Raw genomic sequence first — 19,901 nt, forward strand, 5'->3', positions numbered from 1 at the left:
CCCCCTGCCATCTGCTGCCATCTGGTGACAGTCCCACTGTCTTTTGTGACAGGTCACAGTCAGTAACCATGTTACAAAGATGAAACTGAGACCCAGAGAAGGAAAATAACTTGCTCAAGGTCACAAGCTGGTCATGGCATGTGCCAGGGACAGATGTTTGGGCTCCTGCCTCTAGGGCCCTTCCTGTGTTGTCAGGTGCCAGCTCGACTCAAAGAGATAGTCAGCGAGAGCTCAATGAACAGAAGTGCTGGGTGCTTTGTTTGCCCGGTGCCTCTCTGATCTCCATGCTGACCCTGCAAGGTGTCACTGGCCCTACTTCACAGCCTAGAAAACACCTGTACATGGAACAGGGCTGAGACACCTTTCCCAGCAGCCCCAGGTGGAAAGGCGACTTGTTCCTGTCTGGACAGCCACAGTGAGGTTCCAAGGTATTTCACAAATACTACCTGCACGCTGGGCCCCTCCAGCTGATGCCCTGGCTGGTCTGGTGAGAATGTGGCAGAATTACACAGCTCACTAATATCCGGCTAACCCTAGAACCTTCCATGGAAAGGAAGGTAGATAGTCACCTGTGTCAGGAAATGTCATTCCAACTATGTAGCTCTACCGCAGGAGCCAGGGGACCAGGTAGCCCTGGGTCTCAATGCAAGACCTGTCAATAACTCACTTAATTACCCTAGCCAAGCCCCCTTTTCCATCAACTAAATGAAGTCTTTTCTTCAATTGAAATCTTACAGGAAAGCTCAATCTAGAAAGCTAGTAAAAGCAGCCAGGCGTGGTGGGGCATGTCTGTAATCCCTGCTGCTCAGGAGGCTGAGGCGGGGGATCACAAGTTTGAAGCCAGCCTCCATAACTTAGTGAGACCCTGTCTCCAAATAATAAATAAAAGGGCTGAGGATGTGACTCGGTGATAAAGCGCCCCTGGATTCAACCCCAGGTGCCACACAAAAAAACTGGTAAACGCAGATGTGCTTGAGGGACGTCAGCCGGGTGGAGATGATTTTTTCCACTTGGTGATGAGGCCTGAAAGGCTAAGGGCTTGGCAGAGATAACGCCTGAGAAGGTCACGTGATCCCATAGCAAATCATAAAGACAACCCCACCACCTGTCCCTGGGCCCCTAAAGAGGGCAGATGGCCACGCCCCACCTCAGGCGGGAGGCGGGGGCGGGCCAGGCAGCGCCTACAGCCTCCGTCCGAGAAGCCACGCCCACAGCTGGGTTGGAGTGGCAGGGAGGAGGCGTGGCCTTCCTTCACACTTGGGGCGGGGCCTACAGCTCTGGGCGATGGAAAAACAATAAATGCTCCAGGATCTGCGTCTTGGAATCGATCCTGGAGAAGTAATTATGGGTGGGAGCAAACATTTAGTTCCAAGGATGCTTGCCCAATGACAAAGCAGATTAAATACATCAAGGGTTACGCACGTATTGGCAAACCCCACACTCAAGTAAGAGATGCTGCAGAAGAAGCAATAATAAAGAAGGTCATGATGTATTTTCAAATGAAGCAAGCAGATTACAGAACAGTTGATCATTATGATCTAAGTTTTGTAAAGATACTTCAACCGGACATAGAAAAATAAATGGACACATGTTAACACTTCAGGCTAAAAAACTAAGGATTATTCTATTTTTTTTTGTTTGTTTGTTTGTTTAATAAAATTAGTGTTAACCATTTAAAAATTTTTTTTAAATTCAAGCAGAGTATGGTGATGCACACCTATAACCACAGCTACTCAGGAGGCAGAAGGATGGAAAGTTCCAGGCCAGTCTCAGCAACTTAGAAAGGTCCTAAGCAGCTTAGCAAGGCCCTATCTCAAAAAAGAAAAAGGACAGGTACAGCACTTGCCCAGTATGTGCCAGGCCCTGAGTTTGATCCCCAGTATGGGGGCGGGGTTGGAGGGGACAACAGGGAAATATTAGATACTCCACACTACCCCAGTCCTTTCCTCCGATGATTAAATCTTTCTTATTTTGCTCTCCTATATTCTCTAAATCATACATGATAAACATGCATTGCTTTGGCAACATGCAAGAGAAAATAAAATTTTACCAAGAATAAATGACCCTGAGCTATGGCCTGACTAGACCCTGAACAGAGACTGGGAAGGTGGAGGAGTCTCTGCCTGGGAAGACAGGTCCCGGGTGCCTGAGGCTCCCTCCCTTCCCAAGCCGTCCAGTCCCCAGCTGGAGACCCCCAGCATGGTGTGGTGCACCATGAAGCCCAGGCCCAGGAAGCCTGGGCGTGACTCCAGCTCCCTCGCCTCCTCTGTGTTCAACTGAATGTTGACAGACACCACCTGGCACTGAGGAACGAGGGGCTAGAAGCGTGAACCCAGCTCTGCTCTACCTATCTGTGCGGCCTTGGGCAAGTGACTCAACCTCTCTGAGTCCCCAGTGCCTCCTCTGACAATGGGGACACTAGTAACTCCCTCACAGGGCTGGGCGACCAGGATTCAATGGCTGGCACGTGGAGACGTGGTTCTTCCATCCCCACCACACTGGCACCACCGAGCAGGCAGTCACTGAGGCCAGCATCCTGGGTCCCTTCCTTTGGTGGTCTTGTGACCCAGCCCCCAGAACCCAGCCAGGCCTGGGCATGAAGCACCCCGTGAGTGCCTCCAGACAGCAGGGGCCACGTGCTCCTGGGTGACACGTCCCGGGAGTACTAAGTGTCAGCGGGACAGCCAGCCTCCTGCCGCAACGCAGGCCCTGTGCTCCTGGACAAGCCGCCCGCTGTGGCCACTTACGTCCTGGCTTCGTAGTCCTTCCAAGCCTTCTCCAGCTGCTTTTTGGAATCCTGTAGTTTAAAAAAGAACAATTTGCCCAAAAGCTTGAGTTCCATAATAAGCAGGACGCTCTGCCTTCCAGGGAACCCCACCCTCCAGGGGGACCCGCCCTGGGCTCCCAGGAGGCTCACACACCCTCTCCACACGACCCCTACCCCTCGGCCCTGACTACAGACCTCGCCCCCAGGAAGCCAAGTGGCCACAGGTCAGGGCTCCACCCCTTCTCCCACCCAACCATCTCCTCCCTGCAGCACCAGGAATCAGGCTGGGTGGGCCCTGGCCAGGGGCACGGGGGACTTTCGTGTGCCCTGAGTCTTGTCACTCAGAAGATGGAGATGAGCTAGGAGGACAGGGATGGGAAGGTGACGGTCAAGCTCCTGCCCTGCCTTTGGCCCACCAGGTTCTCCTGCCTGGTACTCTTCGCAGGAAGGGCACAGGTCAAAAAACATGCACAGAGAAGCCGAGGAGTCTCCCCAAGGCCACACAGCAAGCCAGCGAGACCTGGCTGACCCCCAGGCTGGCCTGAGCCTCCCTCAGCTGGGTTACTCACACCCATCTGAACAGCCTGGGTTTCTAAGAAGAAAAGCCACCCGTCTGGTTTGGGTGGTTCCCAGGCTAGTGTGCAGCCTCGGGCAGGGAGGGAACTTCTTCGGGAGGAGCTCCTCCCCTGGGCTTCTGGGCCAGGCTGCCCAGGGACAGTGCTCCGTCACCTGCCTTGAGCTCTACGCTGCACTCACTTGGGACTGTCAGGCACACAGAGCAGCTAGTAGGGCCAGGGTCCCTGGAGTCCCACCCTGGCTCCTCCGCAAGCCGACCTCAGCACGGCAGCTCTCCCTCCCCGAGGCCTGTGAAGAGGCCAGGCGCCGACAGAACCGGCCTCAGGCCCCTGGTCAGAGCTGCAGGAGGCAGACGGTGGGACAGCCAGGTCTCCCAGTCCTCCGAGGGCAGCGGTATGGGGGTCAGCACCCCCGCCGTGACAGCCCTCAGCCTTCAGCCTCAGCCCTCAGTCCGCCCTGCCTCCCCGGGGTCTCCAGGCCACCCCTCACTGCACAGTCCCTGCGCCCTGCAGGCTCACCTGCCGCCCATCCCTCAGCTGCCCCTTCATCAGACTGTCCAGCGGGAAAGAGACGATGTTGTTCAGGTTCTGAACCTGGAAAAAGCAGAGACCCCCCAACAGCACCTTGGGTGACTGCCTGCCTGGCTGAGGGGCTCAGAGCGCAGTGCAGCGTGGGGAGCCAGGACAGCCACCAGTGCGCAGGAACAGGGAGAGAGGAGCGCAGTGCAGCGTGAGGAGCCAGGACAGCCACCAGGACGCAGGAGCAGGGAGAAAGAGGAGCACAGTGCAGCGTGGGGAGCCAGGACAGCCACCAGGCACAGGAACAGGGAGAGAAAAGGACCAAGGGGCAGAAGGGACCAGGGGAGTCAGAATCAGCCCCCACTGCTCCCTGCTCCAGTGCATCCCCACCGGTCTTCTCTCTGCGCCTTGCCAGGGGCCTGCCCACCCCTTCTCCCCTGACTCTCAGGTGGCCTTTGGGGACTCTGCCTGTTTGTCTGGCTGGCTCTGCATCTCGCCTTCCTGTGGGAAACGCCCTCCCTGCGATTAGACAGGGTGACAGGGTCGGATCCGACCACCACCCAGGGTGACAGTGACTGGATCGGGACATGGCCCCTTGGCCATGGGAAGGCTGCCTTCTGCTGATCCTGGGCCTGCTGGCCCATCTTGCCCGCTGAGCAGACACAAGAGAAAGGGACGAAGTCTGAAGTCAGCTGCACCCAACTTCCCTTCACAGGGCGAGTTCCCTTTTGAAGAGTTAACCCACTTCGAATTGGGTTTCTGTCATCTGAACCCAAAGAAGCCTGTCCCATATTTCAGCCCAGCTTTTGGGGTACAGTCCCCTCCCCCAGGAGGCCTCTGCCGGCCGTTCTAGGCTGACCTCCCCATCCCAGGGCGGCCCAAGGCTGGCCCACCACGCTGCTGGGGCCGCTCCTGACGTCCCACGCCTCGGTTCTTGTCTCCCGAGGGACAGACTGTGGCTCTCTGAGGCAGTGCCTGATTCCTTCCTGTGCCACCGGCCCCGGGGACAGTGCCCAGCCAGAAGCAGACCCTCAGGGAGGTGAAGGCAGAGGATGCAGAGACTAGATGACGACAATGGCATGCTGGCCACCAGCCACTGAGTGCCAGCTTGGAACCCGCTCCATCCTCACTGCCACTCTGAGGTGGGTGTCACCGTCACCCTGCTTTACAGATGAGAGACCTGGGGCTCAGGCAGATTAGGTGACATGGCCTTGGGGGCAGCAGAGCAGGGATTCCAAGCCAGAGCTGAGGGGCTCGACCACAGAGCACCCTGCCTCTTGGAGGAGACTCAGCCCCTGCAAGCCAGGGAGGACACGGGGCAGGACTGGAGCAAACGGTCAGTCCAGGGCCAGGGGCCTGGAGGGAGGGAGGCTTTCCTGGGGCAGCACAGGAGCCGGGCTTAGACTCTGCAGCCGACCACCTGGGTTCAGACCAGTGGAGGACCTCGGCCAGGCTGCCAGCCAGTCCTGGGCTGTAGAGAGGGGACGAGTCACGGCAGCCCCACAGAACCAGGCAGGATTAAAGAGCTCTCACATGTGACGCATGTGGAAGGGGCTGGCCCCATGGGGGGCTTCAAGGGAACTTGAAGGGCCAGGGAGCCTCACCCTGGAGGCCTGCAGAAAGGAGCCAGGGGCTGCTGGGCCACGTGCAGGGCTGGGGCTGTGGAGTGTAGGGCTAGTGCTAGGATCTGAAGGTGAAGCAGAAGTGCTGGGAAGGCAGAGGATGCGGCGTGGGGGGAGAGGTGGCAGTGGTGACAGGGACGGGCACCTGGAGCCTGTCCTCCCGGCTCCCACAGCTCCCAGGGAAGCTGCCTTCCCCACCATGAGACCTCTCTGCCCCTGGGTGAAGAGGAGCAGGAGGAGAGAGAGGCCTGTGCAAAAGGTGGGTGAGCAGGGCAGGGACTTCGGGTCATGGTCAGAGGCCAAGTGCAAACCAGAGAGGGAACTGGGGACTGACTCTTTCCTGGCCAGGCTCTTCCCACCTCTGGATTCACCCTGGGCTGAGGGCTGGAGAGGAAGGAGCTGGGCCTCACCAGGTTCTTGAAGAGCGCGGCCACCTCACGGGTGAACACAGCCAAGTTCAGGAAACCCGTGGACAGTTCGTGGCTGTTCTGGGACAGGTGGCTGTTGCCCAGGGACTCCACTGCCTCTCGGTACTGCTCCTCATTCTCCACGTGGCCTGCAGAGGAGGAAGGAGCTCAGAGCGTGCTCGAGGCTGGGCAGGCGAGCCCCCGGACACCAAGCAGCTTGCTCACCCAGGCCCGAGCTGTGGATGGCCCGCACGGCCTTCTTGATCCTCTGCAGGATGGCTTGGTCTCCTTCCAGGATCTGGAGGCAAACGTGGAGAGGGTCAGCACGCTGAGCCTGGAGGGGGTGCTCTCTTCAGGAACCCCAGCTCCACCATCCTGCCGCTCTCCAAACTCCTCCCTAGGCCTTCCGCACCCCCACCAAACAAACAGAACACCCTCTTCCACCGGACCCCACAGAGGACACCAGCCAGCAACGCAACTCCAGGACGACCACAGATTTCTCCCAACTCCGATGCCAGCCAAGTAAACAGCCAGCCCAAGGTTCAAAGGCTATGGCCCAGTGGGTTCAGGCCTGGGTTTGAATCTTGACTCACTCTATAGACAATCTGTTAACTCGTCTAAGCCTCAAGCGCCTTGTCTGCAAAATGGGGCTGACACTACAGGTTCTGAGTTGCTGGGAGGATTCAGGATTTGACAAATGTGTACAGAAGGCTTAGCAAAAGACCAGAGGAAGGACGTGGACATCCTGGTACTTCTGAAACGCAGATGGGGGAACACGTGTTCGCTAACCCCAGGCTCAAGCAACAGTCACGTGAGGACAGGGAGAAGAAGGCCAGGCACTCCAGGCGGACAGTGGGAGCGGGAGGCATTCAGGACCTGGGTCACTTCATCCCACGCTAGAGGCCTGGTAGGTGACAGACCTGGTGGGGTGACATCAGACAACCCCAGAGCCCAGGGGTGCGGAGCAACGAGCAGACGGGGCCAGAGGCTGTGAGGGCGAAGCAGACACACAGGCCAAGGCACGCTCAGCCCAGGTGGGAAACTTCCAGATGCCCCTCCTTCCACAGGCAGGGAAGCTAGCAACGCCATGCAACCCTCGTGAACAGCAGCTGACTTGGAAAGCACAGAAAGTCAGGGTCACAAGCGGGAAACCGAGGCCGACAGAGAGGACCCGTCAGAGGGGGGCGGAGGCAGAGCTGGGCTTTCGGGGGCACCCTGTCTGTTCCATGGCTCCACACTGACCCAGACCCTGCTGTTTTGTCCAGTGGCTGCAATGGGATCAGTTTGATTTCCAAAGACATACTTCAGGGTGGCAAGAGGTGGCAGGTGCCTTGGGAATGGTACCTCCAAAGAGACGAGCAGAACCAGGCAGACCTTGGAGCTGTGTGAGTGTTCTGGAGGCTTCTGGCCTGTGCAAAGCCTCTGGGGCAGGTGGGGAGGGAGTCTGGTTTTGAAGCCCCACCCTGGCCAGATCTGTGTGACCTCCAGCAGGTTGCCCTTGGTCCCCGTTTTGAAACTTGGAAAGTCAGAAAGTGATTGACTTAATGAGTTGACGTCACTCCAAAAGACAGCACAGGTTAAAGACGTAAACAATTTCCAGAGATTTCAGGAAATCCCTAGAGAGTGTGCTTACCGCACAGAAGATGCTCAGGAAATGTTTACCTAAGTGAATGACTGTTGGCAAAGGACGTGCTGATGGCGGAGAGGCTGGGTATAAATGGGAACTCTGTACTTCTGTAATATTTCACCATGATCCTAAAACTGCTCTAAAAGATAAAGCCTATTAAAAAAATAAAGAAAAACAAAGGAATGGAGTGGCACCTCTGTCGCCCCTCTCTTCTGGCTGTAATGCATTTGTGATGTCTGGAGCTCAGGCAGCCATCTTGGACCAGGAGTTAGAAGTCATTCGTTATGGATGGTGAGGCAACAAATAGAAGCTTTGCTCCTGGTGGTGAGGAGCCGCCCTCTCAGGCCTGGACTACCTGTCTGTGGACTTCTTTTATGTGAAAGCAAAATAAATGTCTATCTTATTTGAGTCAACCTTATGTTTACCAGGTATTCTGCCACTTATGGGTGAACCTAGCTCCAACTGGTACAGGCAGGTTAGTCACCCAGGAGCCTTCCTTGATGCCCTTGACAAAGACAGGAAGTGGCTTCCCTGCAAGACACCAGTGCTGCCCCTACGGTTCTTTTTTAGCTGTAGATGGACATGATACCTTTATTTTGTTTATTTATTTTCATGTGGTACTGAGGATCAAAGCCAGTGCCTCACAGGTTTGCAGAGCTGTTTGTTCTTCACTCATTCCACTGGCTACCAAGTGCCTGGCTATGTGCCCACATTCACGTGAAGTCCCCGCGGTCAGGGAAGAAGCCAAGCGAACAGACTCGGTGCAACGCGACCAGGGCTAGAATGGAGCTGGAGACGGCTCCTGGGAGCACAGGGGTAGTAGAGCCAAGTCTTCCCTTCAACCTGACCTTACGGCACTGGGCAGGCAGAAAAGAGGCAAGAGAGGGCACTGTGAGGCGGGGTTGGGAGATGTGGGTGTGAAGGTAACACTCAGAGAAGTGAGGCTTGCCTGAGAAGAACGGGCAGGCAAGCTGGGCACCACGGCACACACCTGCAGTACCAGCTACTGAGGAGGCCGAGGCAGGAGGCTCACAAGCTTGAGGCCCACCAGCTACTGAGGAGGCCGAGGCAGGAGGATCACAAGCTTGAAGCCCACCAGCTACTGAGGAGGCCGAGGCAGGAGGATCACAAGCTTGAAGCCCACCAGCTACTGAGGAGGCCGAGGGAGGGGGCTCACAAGCTTGCGGCCTGCTTGGGTAATTTAGTTAGACTCTGTCTTAAAAATAAAAAGGGCTGAGGATGTAGCTCAGTGAGAGAGCACCCCTGGTTTCAATCCCCAATACCAAAAAAAAAAATCTAAGCTAAAACAATACAGCTTCAGGGAGGAAATTCCATCAGTAGCCTGGGGAAGGGAAGGTATTTGGGGAAAAGCAGAGAGGTTTCCAGAACTCTGGAGGGGCTCATTAAAGGGGGCTGGGATTCTAGTTCCAGCCCCTCCCCAAAAGATCTCTGGGTGATCAGTTCTCTAAACCTCCCCTTCTTTAAAATGGTTTTAAAAAATAAAACAGCAGGGGGGAAGAAATCCATCTTCTGCCCAGTTCACATAAGTCCTGAGGGTAACAGCCTGCCCACGTGGAGCGCGGGGTGGGGCCAGGCCTTTGGAAGGCGGGAGTGGGTCTCACCGCGGAGACAGCCCTCAGCGTCCACAGGAGACTGGCTCAGTTAGGGGAAAAAGCCCGCCTCCTCCGGATTCAGGTGGGGCCACGAAATCAGCCAGCGGTTCTGAGAGGCGGTCCTGACCCAGCAGCCCAGCGTTTCGAGGAACTCAAATTTCTGTCGAAGTCAAATGTTTCAGGTGGATGGGGAAATCTAAGGGTGGGGCCCAGCAACCCCGGGCCCCAGGCTCCAGGGGATCCCCATGCAGCTGAAGTCCGGGCACTGCCGCTCCATCGGGTAGCTGTTAGGGGACCTCTCCAGGCCGACGTCCCCACTCGGGAATGGGAAGGCTGGTGGGGAGATCCGTCAGTGGAGAGCTGAAAATGTGCTCTCCTTCGAGACTGCGTTTGGTTCAGGAATTCCTGAGCTTGCCTTGCACTAGGGAACCATGTCCCCCCAAGCCCGAGGATCCCCTTGACAGATGTGGGACCACGGCGCAGAGGGGCCTCAGGGGAACCTGTGCTGCAGGCGTCACTGAGTGCAGGAGGCTACCCGTCTGGAGCCACCGCCCTGGGACATGCCTCTTACCTGTCACTCTCCTGGCCATGCTCTGAGCGGGCACCGCCATGCCCGTCCACCATGAAAGTGCCAGGAGGAGGCTGTCTAGGTCACAGATAAACAGTGGCAGTCACCACTTACCCCAGCACCGGCTAAACCCAGGACCGTGCTCTTTCCCCAGCGAGCCCCCCAACAAAGGTGAGGAGGCGCGGCTTTGATCCCGGGCCAGATCTGCCTCTGAACCTCAATCCCAACCCCAGCACCTCCAGCACAGCCCCACTGGCCCCTGAACTCAGGGGAGGGCGGAGGAGAGCAGAGGGGACCTGCCCAAGGTCAGCAGGTTGACAGCAGTGCGAAGCCCGGACCGCAAACACTCCACGGCTGTTCTGTGGGGAGGAGGCAGACGTGCTCAGGCTGGCCCCGGAGCGGGCTACAGACCGAGGGGCAGAGGTCAGGTCAGCTCCCTGGAGGGACTGAGCTCCTGCCCTTGCAGGGCTCCAGGGTGAGCACTGAAACTGAGGGCCATCCAGATTTCTTTAAAGCTGGGTCTAGGGCTCTGTGCAAGGCGCTGGGCAGGCGCTGGGCAGAGGTGGGTGAAACAGTGAAAGGGACGGTCTGAACTTGGAGAGCCCACTGGGGTCCTTCAGCAGCCTAGCTTGGCGGCCCAAGACAAACCTGAATTCCAGCTGCTAGCACTGCCCTTTGTACCCTCACCCGGCATGCACGCGCGCACACACACACACCAGGCTCTTTGGTTTGTGCTCTCTACAGGCAAAAGACCACAGATGGCAGCACGAGGCCATGCCAGGCTGCCCTGCCTGGACCGCCTTCTGCATGCCCCCTCCTGGGTCAGGAAGCATCAATAGGACCCATTCTTCATTCCTGTGGTTTCCCAGAGCCAGCTGTGGTTACCATGGCAACTCAAGCCAAGGGGGCAGAGCAAGGAGTGCTAAGGCCTTGGGAGATGCAGATTGATTTTTCACATTAGACATTCACTCCTTTGGACCACTGTGACACAGGGCACAGGCACCACTTTGGTATCACCTGCGACGGTGACAGTCATCACTGATCAGTCATAGTCTTTCTCCCTGGGACCCTGGGTTCGGTTCATCACTCTGCTAAGGAGGCTCTCCAGGAAGCCTCTACCAACTACACTAGAATTGCTACAGGGGATGAAAATATTTTTTATCTTTGCTTTTGGAACACTTGATACCCCTCGAGAGACTAAGAATAGTAGAGATAATCCAACATAATCTTCTCATGTCACAGACTTTTACAGACTGCAAAACAAAGGTTCAGATGAGTTTCTTGCTCCAGGTCTCACTGGAAATGCAAATAAACTAAGGAAGGATACAACCAAAACCTGTAGAGGGTTTTCCGGTTTGTAAGGAAGTTTGACATCCATCATGAAGACTCACAGCAATCCAAGGAGGCGGTCGTAATTTGTCTACACCTGGCAGATCAGTCAGTAAAGCTTAGAGAGGTGAAGAAAGTTGCCTGAACTCACACGGCAAGAGGCAGACCTGAGTGGGGCATAGTGGCACATGCCTGTAACCCCAGTGGCTTAGGAGGCTGAGGCAGGAGGATGGCGAGCCCAAAGCCAGCCTCAGCAACAGCGAGGTGCTAAGCAACTCAGTGAGACCCTGTCTCTAAAGAAAATACAAAACAGGGCTGGGGATGTGGCTCAGTGGTCGAGGCCCCTCAGTTCAATCCCCGGTATCTTCCCACCCCCAAAAAAGAGGCAGACCTGAGACCCAAACAGACTCCAATTCCCTAGCTCCCTCGAGTCCAGACCAGGGCCTATGAAGCCACACTTATTATGAGCATCATAGGCCAATTTTTAAAGTCTCACGTTCAGCTGGCAAAGATCTGGATAGAAGAGAAAATAGAAAAGGGTCTTGCAAATTCATTAACCACACTCCAAAACTGCACGCAGCTGTTAGGTCAGTGAGACACAGGACATCTTCAAGCATTCTTTAACTCACAGTAGCTTCTGTCCTCTCTCACGCTTCTCAAGCTACCCATCCCAAGAATACAACCACAGGGGAAGGTCAGGGGATGCCCACGTGCCAGGAGCTCTCCCGTGAGGTGGGGACACCAGCTCCCCAATCTTCAACCAACATCCACAGAGAAGTTTAAGTCACGTGTGCTACATATTAAATGTGACCAATGAGCAAACAAGGTACAGGTAAGACATTTAGTAAATAATAGGTGCAGACACCTATCCATCACCCAACGCACGAGGTTCACCTCCCAGTCGTCCGACAACAGTCAGCAAACTGATCGCCGACCGCCAGTGGAGCACCAGCTGCCTGCTGTGGCCTGGAAGTTCACTGTCACAGTACCTGCAGGTTTGGTTACACGTGGCTGCCGCCATTTTGAGACAACAGCCAGGCCCCATAGGACCCCTGGCCGGACTGACTGAGCCCCGTCTCCAACCAATCACTCCCTGACTCTGGGGCCCTCACATCGACTGATTGCTCCCTGCTGCCAGGACCCCAGACCAACTGACTGCGCCCTATCACCGGAACCCCAGACCGACTGATTGCACCCGGCCTCCAGGATCCCACAACCACACCAAACACACCCAACCTCCAGGACCCCTGCCTGACCAACCGCATCCGGCCTCCAGGACCTCCAGCTGACCACGCCCACCCCTGAGCTGCAGCTCCCCATGTGCCAACACATTCGGAAGCCAGAGCGGCCATCTTGGATAATCCTGGAAGCCGGAGCTCCGATCTTCGGGTGGGGCAAATCCCATCCTGAGACGCCTGCTGGAGGCTTGAAGCTCACTGTCAGGTACCTCTCATGCATCAGGCTACTGAACTCTGGGAGGTTTCATTAGTATATGACTGTTATACTATAGATTTTCTTTTTTCCCTTTATAGAAAAAAATTAAGTTTTTATTTCTTTACTTTTCTTGCTCTCTTTTCCTTTTGTTTACCTGTTCCCTCAGAGTCTCTTTCTCCCTTTTTTGCATGCTAACATCCAATTTCTTTTGATTACACCCTCACCCTTTCTATTATCTAGAACTTCTGTATAATCATTTCTTATTCCATTAACAGCCACATTATACATCCCTCTGCATCCTCTTTGTCCTCCATTAGAAACTGCAGGCCTTATTGCAAATGTTTGTTTTATTGAAGATAATATTTGAACTCATTCTGTTCATTATGACAATTTTGTTATTGTCCTCATAGGGGCTATTTAGTCTAGGATTGCATAGTGTCTGAATTGGGCACTGTTAATATTGATCTCCCCTTAAAGAAGGGGTTTTGGAAACCTATAGGGCCACTATAAGCCTATAGGGAGAAATCTGTAATACCCCAGATCAGAACTGCCAGAGGAGAAGATACATGAACAACATGAAAAAACAAGGGAAGAAAATGATCCAAACAAATTCAGATTCTATATTAATAGAATCCAATGACAGTATGTTAGAAGAAATGTCAGAAAAGGACTTCAGATTATACATGATTAAGATGATTTGTGAAGCAAAGGATGAGATAAGAGAGCAAATGCAGGCAATGAACGATAATACCAATAAGCTGAAAGAGCAGCTGCAGGAAGCAAAAGATCATTTCAACAAAGAGATAGAGATTCTCAAAAAAAAAACCAAATGGAAATCCTTGAAATGAAGGAAACAATAAACCAAATAAAAAACTCAGTGGAAAGCATCACCAAAAGACTAGACCACTTGGAAGACAGAACCTCAGACAATGAAGACAAAATATTTAATCTTGAAAATAAAGTTGCCCAAACAGAGAAGATGGTAAGAAATCATGAACACAATCTCCAAGAACTATGGGACATCATGAAAAGACCAAATTTAAGAATTATTGGGATTGAGGAAGGCACAGAGATACAAACCAAAGGAATGAACAACCTAGTCAATGAAATAATATCAGAAAATTTCCCAAGCCTGAAGAATGAAATGGAAAATCAAATACAAGAGGCTTACAGAACACCAAAAGCACAGAATCACAACAGATCCACATCAAGGCACATTATAATGAAAATGCCTAACATTCAAAATAAAGATAGGATTTTGAAGGCCGTGAGAGAAAAGCATCAGATTACATATAGGGGGAGACCGATACGGATAGCAGCCAACTTCTCAACCCAGACTCTAAAAGCTAGAAGGGCCTGGACCAACATATTTCAAGCTCTGAAAGAACATGGTTGCCAACCAAGAAACCTATACCCAGCAAAACTAACCTTCAGATTTGAAGATGAAATAAAATCCTTCCATGGTAAATGATAGGTACAGTGCCAAAAAGTGAGGCTTCCTCTTTCTAGATCTGGTTACTAATTTGCAAGAAGCGCAGAGGGAGGGACTCGGCAAACCACACCTGGGAGGTAGCAACAGCAACAGCCTCGGCCTCCACACTCCAGCCACAGGGTCTCCGTAACAAGCCAATTGCAGTAAACAAAGCCCCACAAAAGCAAAAGACAAGGGAGGAGGGGGAATTTGAGACTTAAAATGACAAATCAACAAGTGACAGTGCAGCCGGAAGTGGTGGCACAGGCCTATAACCCAGGCGGCTCAGGAGGCTGAGGCAGGAGGATCAAGAGTTGGAGGCTGTCCTGTACAACTTAGGCCCTAAGCAACTTAGTGAGACCTTATCTCAAAATAAAACATAAAAAGGGCTGGGATGTGGCTCAGTGATTAAGTGCCTCTGGGTTCAATCCTGGGTACCAACCAACAAACAAAAAATCCCAAACAAACAAACGAAAAACCAAACGACAAGCATGAACCTTACCTGCATCCTGATTAAAACACCACCAACAGCAATAAAAGAAGTTATGATGATAAGACAACTAGAAATCTGAAAGCTGGATGACTGATGATCATTGTTTGACAACGATAATGGAATCATATAAACGAAAGGAGCCCTTACTCTTTACAGACACAAGTTGAACTTCTGAAGGATGAAATCTAAGGCTTGGGATTTGCTTCAAAATAAGATGAGTCAGGGCTGGGGCTGGGGCTCAGTGGTAGAACGCTCACCTAGCACGTGTGAGGCGCTGGGTTCGATCCTCAGCACCACATATAAATAAATAACATAAAGGTATTTTGTCCACAACTAAAAAAAATATTAAAACAATAAATAAGCTGAGTCAGAGCAGCTGGGGTGTGGACTGGGCAGGGCTGGCTGATGAGGAAATGGGCTTCACCCTCCCGTTCTGTTGGTGCAAATAATTCAAATTCTCGATGAAAGCAGAAAGTGAGAGCTAAGGGGTGAAAATATAAAACTGGCCAAGCACTGACAATGTTGAAACCTTTATGTACATTTGAAAACTTCCACAATACAACTAATAAGAAAGGACAAAGGGGCCAGGCCAATGGTGCACACCTGTAATCCCAGCAACACAGGAGGCTGAGGCAGGAGGATCACAAGTTGGAGGTCAGCCTGGGGAACTTAGACAGCCCTAAGCAACTTAATGAGACACTTTCTCAAAATAAAAAATAAAAAGAACTAGAGCTGCAGCTCAGTGGTAAAGCATCCCAGTATCAAAACAAAACAAAGAACTCTACAAAAACAGACAAAGGGGTCTCAAACTCCAGATAGCTGGGAACGTCTGCATTAAATCATGTGAACCTAGCTTTGCCACATCAGTACTGTATAGTGGATGGATCCCTTTCAATCCAAGGATAGGCTCTGTCAACAGGAGCCACCAGATGGAAGAGTAGGTTTGTGGTCTAAGGGAGGCCAGAGGGCCCAGGGTCCAGGACCAGGATCCTGCCCACTGACCTGCTGGCCAAAGGCAGCCATGAAGCCCAACTGCAGGGGATCCGTGCAGGAAGAGCACAGGAGGAGCCCTGCGGGACCTGACCTACTCCGAGCACCTGGAGCCTGGGCGAGTCCCTGGCTGCTCCGGGCTGCAGACTCCCACCTGCAGAACGGACAGTGGCCACAGCTCTGGTCACTCCCACTGAAGGCAAACCACAGAGACTGGGGGTGTTCGTGGCCACGCCCACACAGGCTGCCCTGTGGATGTCACCCTCTTTATCACTCACCCAACTGCCAGATCCGGGGAAGATGGAGCCCCACGGGGCCCCTGCTGGGTGGCCCACAAGGACTGGGAAAGGGTGGGACTGGAAGTCTTTGCTAGCATCCCGTCCTCCAGGGCGACCTGCCTCGGCTCCGCTCCCGCACCCTCGAGGTGAGCCAGGGCCCTTCAACAGCTGTCTGCTGCAGAATCTCAAACCTGCAGATCTGTCCCTCCATCTTAGCGAGGCACGGGGATAAAGCCCCTAACAGAGCCGCAGGCACACAGTAGGTGCACACATGCAGAGTGCCTGGCTGTCCCCTAGGCCCTGTGAGTGATGCTCCTTCTGTGCTGAAAAAAATGAGGAAGCACTGGTGGAGTAAAGCAGGAAAGGGACGATGACCACATGGGAGCAGAGGCAAAGCCCCCAGGACAGAAGCCCTCAGCACAGCTGGACAACTGCCAGAGGCTTAGGTGGCCAGTGGGGACGGGAGCAGAGACACACCAGGGCTAAGTGGCCCTGAGACGACCAGCTAGGAGAGCGGACTCTGCGCGGTTTTATATCTTTTCAGCAACCCCAGGAGCTTTCACAGATGAGGACACCGAGGCCCAGGGAAGCAGGGCACATGCCCAGCTCACACAACCGGTGAGTGGCAGAACCTGAGCTCAACCCCAGGCAGCCGGCTCCAGGGGCCACGCTTTTAACCAAACCTGAGGTTTTATCCTACACGGGACGGGCACCAAACAAGAGGAGTGACTTAACACGTTCTCATGGTGGACAGCTCAGCTCCCGGGCTCAGCTGCAGACCTAGGTCCAGGCAGGAGATGGGGAGTGCAGCCCTGTCCCCAGGGCACAACAGGCTGACTGGGCAACACAGGTTGGCCCTGATCAAAGCAGATGACCCAACAGGAAGGACTCGATTCCAAGCTCCCAGCGCGAGTCTGTCCTAACCTGAGCGCACCCACTGCCCAACTTCCTGAGCGCTGGCTTTGGGGCAGGCACTTGGTAGTCACCCTCTCGCTATTCCTCTGACAGCTCTGTGGGGTGGTCATTATCCTCTCCGCCTTACAGAGGAGGAAAGCAGGCTGGGGCAGACCCAGCAATCTGCTCAAGGTCACACAGCAAGGAAGTGCAGAGCCCTGGGCCTCCAGAGCCCTCTCTACCACGCCACAGCAAAACCCGAGGTGACCCCACGATGGGCCCCAGTCACCCAGCCAGGATGGCTGTGCGGATGGTGACCTTTTCTAATGGCGATGTCTCCAGGGGGTGCAGAAGCATGTTGAGGGAACGGCCTTCCAGTGCGGACTACTCAAGGCCCTGAGACAAACGGCCCTGGAGGGAGCTGGTGGGGGCAGGGCGCGCCTCTCAGCCATCAGCCCCTCCTGGGCCTCTGAGTAGCTCCCTCCTCTTTCTGCACCTAGTTTCTCCCTTTGTACCATTTAGAGCTGGCAAACATATGCCGGGTTGACACTCTGGGTCTCAGAGCTAAGGTTCGCTGTACCCTGTGCCCTCGCTCCAACGGTGTCCACCACGGGTGGAAGTCTTCCCAGCTGCCCCTCTGCCTGTCGTGGCCCCTAGGGAGCCACAGGGCAAAGCCTGGGAGCCAGGACCTGGGGCCCTTGCAGTTCTGCCCCCTCCGCAGCAGGGTGACCATGCCCAGTCTCCTTCCCTGCCTGGGCCTCCGACTTCTAGGCTCCTTGATGAAGAGGTTGGGCGGTGACAGGGACGACGCATGCCAGCTCTGACATTTATTATTTCAGGATCGCTCAGCCTCTTGCTGTTTTCCTTCCTGCGCTGCTGGAGCCGGTGCCTGGCCGTGCGCCCCTCGGTGGGGCCTCTGCCGACCGTTCCCCAGTCTGGGCACCTGTCCAGCCCAGCCAGCTCAGCCTGGCTGCTGCCCCTCGCAAGCGGCGGGAAGCAGAGGGGAAGGGGGCTGCAGGAAGGGCGCGGCGCCCTCAGCTATGCTGAGGCCTCTGCAAGCCCCAAGTTTCCTGGCCAGGATTTTCCTCCGGAGCCTGCTCGGCAGCGATGAGCTAAGAGAGCAAGAACTTTGCTGGACTGACGGCTGAAGATTCCCGAAGATTCCCGCCTGACCTCTGGCCGCAAGCCCTGAATTCCACCAGCCCTGGGGAAGAGCCTGGCTGCGGGTTCAGACAGCACCCTCTGGACTCCCTTGTGGGCCAGGACGAGCCCCTCCCTCCCTGTCCCCTGGGCTTGCTATCTGTTCACCACTGTGCCCTTCAACGCCAGCCTCTGGAACTCTATGCCGACTGCCCAGCCACCAGATCTTCCCGCACTCGGTTCCCTTTGCCAGGTAGGGGGCTCCTTCCCCTTTTTCTGGTTACCACTCCATCTTTCCTGACTCAGCGTGCAGTGACCCCCTCACCACAAGACACGGACCTCTCCTCTTCATGCCACCCTGCGCCCACTACAGGTTTTTTCTTCTTCTTTTGGATACTAGGGACTGATCCCAGGGGCACTCTACCACCGAGTTACACTCCCAGCCTTTTTTATTTATTTTGAGACAGGGTTTCATTAAGTTGCCCAGGGTGGCCTCAAACTTGTGACCCTCCTTCCTCAGCCTCCCAAGCCACTGGCATTACAGGCCGCACCACTGCACCTGGCTGCAGCTGGTTTTTCTCAGGTCACGCGAAGTCCTATTTACCACACCCAAGCTCAGTGGGGCTGAAAACTCTGGACGGGTAGGGACTGCCTGCCTGGACCTGGTGTCTGCAGCTGCCAACACAGCGTTCAGAACAGGGGTGTCCATAAACACTTGTGGAATGAATGAGCGTTTAAATGGATGAATATTAGCAAGCAAGGCCTTCTGGGAAAAAAGAAAAGGCAGCAGGGCTTAAGAACTCCAGCTTCCAGCTCACACTGTTTTGAGGTCCAAATTCTGGTCCCAATAGTGTATGAACTGAAGCAAGTGACTAAGCCCCTCTGAGCCTATTTCTCCCTGTCAAATGGGACAATGACAGCCAGCCCACAGGACTGAACTCCAGCAGGCATCTGGTGCCTATCCCAGTGCACGGCACACAGAAAGCAGCTATTCCTGCCCAGCAGGCGCCCTCTATCCCTAGGCAGCCCGGGGCAATCACCTCGGGTGCTGCGGGGGAGTCGGGTGCTGCGGGGGAGTCGGGGAGGACACCAGAGCTTCACTGGGACCTGTAAAGATGGAGGCCCTGGCGGGGTGGGAGCCAGGCATCATCAGGAGTGAGCAGCCAAGGGCCCAAGTCCAAATCCTGGCTCTGCCACTCACTGCTAGTAGTTGCCACATTCAGCAAAAACAAACGTGGAGCCTGCATTTTATGGCAATTTCAGATACCAATGAATAACTTCCCAGCACCACACAGAAACCCTCTGTCATCTGGAGACCCTGACCACTAGGCTACCTTGCCTCTCCATGTCTTAAAAGCTTCCTCATGTGGGAGCACACACATCCATGTCATGTCTGGGAAATGCCTACAAAGTGTCTGGTGTGTTCCTAAGTCCCATTTTTATTGCTTTTAAAAGCAACAGACCAAATGGATGAACTTGGAAAACATGCTAACTGAAAGAATTCAGACATGGAAGGCTGCACATTGAAGACCATTTATATGAAATGTCCAGAACAGGCACATCCACAGAGACAGAAAGTTGCAGGGGCTGCGGGAGGGGACAGGCGATTGCTAATCAGCACACAGTTCCTAAAGGGGGTGAGGGAAGCGTTCTGGAACAGATGGTGATGATTGTACGACACTGTGAATATAATAAAGAGCACTAATGCATGTTTTAAAATGGTTAACAGGTGATTTTATGTTAGATGGATTTCATCTCAATTTTTAAAAAATCTACCAAAAAAGTCAAGCGTGATGATGCACACCTGTAATCCCAGCTACTCTGAAGGAGGAGAATCGCAAGTTCGAGGCCAGCCTGGGCAACTTGGGGAGATCCTGCCTCAAAAAAAAAAAAAAAGGGCTGGATAAATAGAAAACTCAGTAGTAGAGCACTTGCCTAGCAGGCATGAGGCCCTGGGTTCCATCGCCAGTACCACCACCACCACCAAAAAAAAAAAGGCCACCTAAAAGCAACCCAGAGGATTGCAGGTGAAGCCTGAGGACCTCTGGGTAAGCTCTCAGCAAATGTTTGATGAAGAAGCCAACGGATGGGAGAGGGCAAAGGGCAGAGCTGAGGGAAGATCCTGCCTCATTCAAACTCAGCTCAGCTCTTCGTTCCCCAGTATCCCAAGGTAT

General features: G+C 54.1%; 1 protein-coding gene across 4 annotated transcripts in view; it reads right to left on the reverse strand.

Moving 5' to 3' along the window:
- ASAP3 (ArfGAP with SH3 domain, ankyrin repeat and PH domain 3) overlaps positions 1-19,901 on the reverse strand; it is a 42,848-nt gene that overhangs the window by 14,401 nt on the left and 8,546 nt on the right. For all 4 annotated transcript variants that reach the window (XM_079138119.1, XM_079138118.1, XM_079138120.1 and 1 more), the window contains exons 2-5: positions 6,116-6,188; positions 5,894-6,039; positions 3,862-3,936; positions 2,748-2,797 (exon numbers count right to left, since the gene is read on the reverse strand). In XM_079138119.1, coding sequence (XP_078994245.1) covers positions 2,748-2,797; positions 3,862-3,936; positions 5,894-6,039; positions 6,116-6,188 — 344 coding nt within the window. The remainder of the gene's footprint in view (positions 1-2,747; positions 2,798-3,861; positions 3,937-5,893; positions 6,040-6,115; positions 6,189-19,901) is intronic.

This window comes from Sciurus vulgaris (genome assembly GCF_902686455.1).
Source record: "Sciurus vulgaris genome assembly, chromosome: 1".
NCBI classification, from domain to species: domain Eukaryota; kingdom Metazoa; phylum Chordata; class Mammalia; order Rodentia; family Sciuridae; genus Sciurus; species Sciurus vulgaris.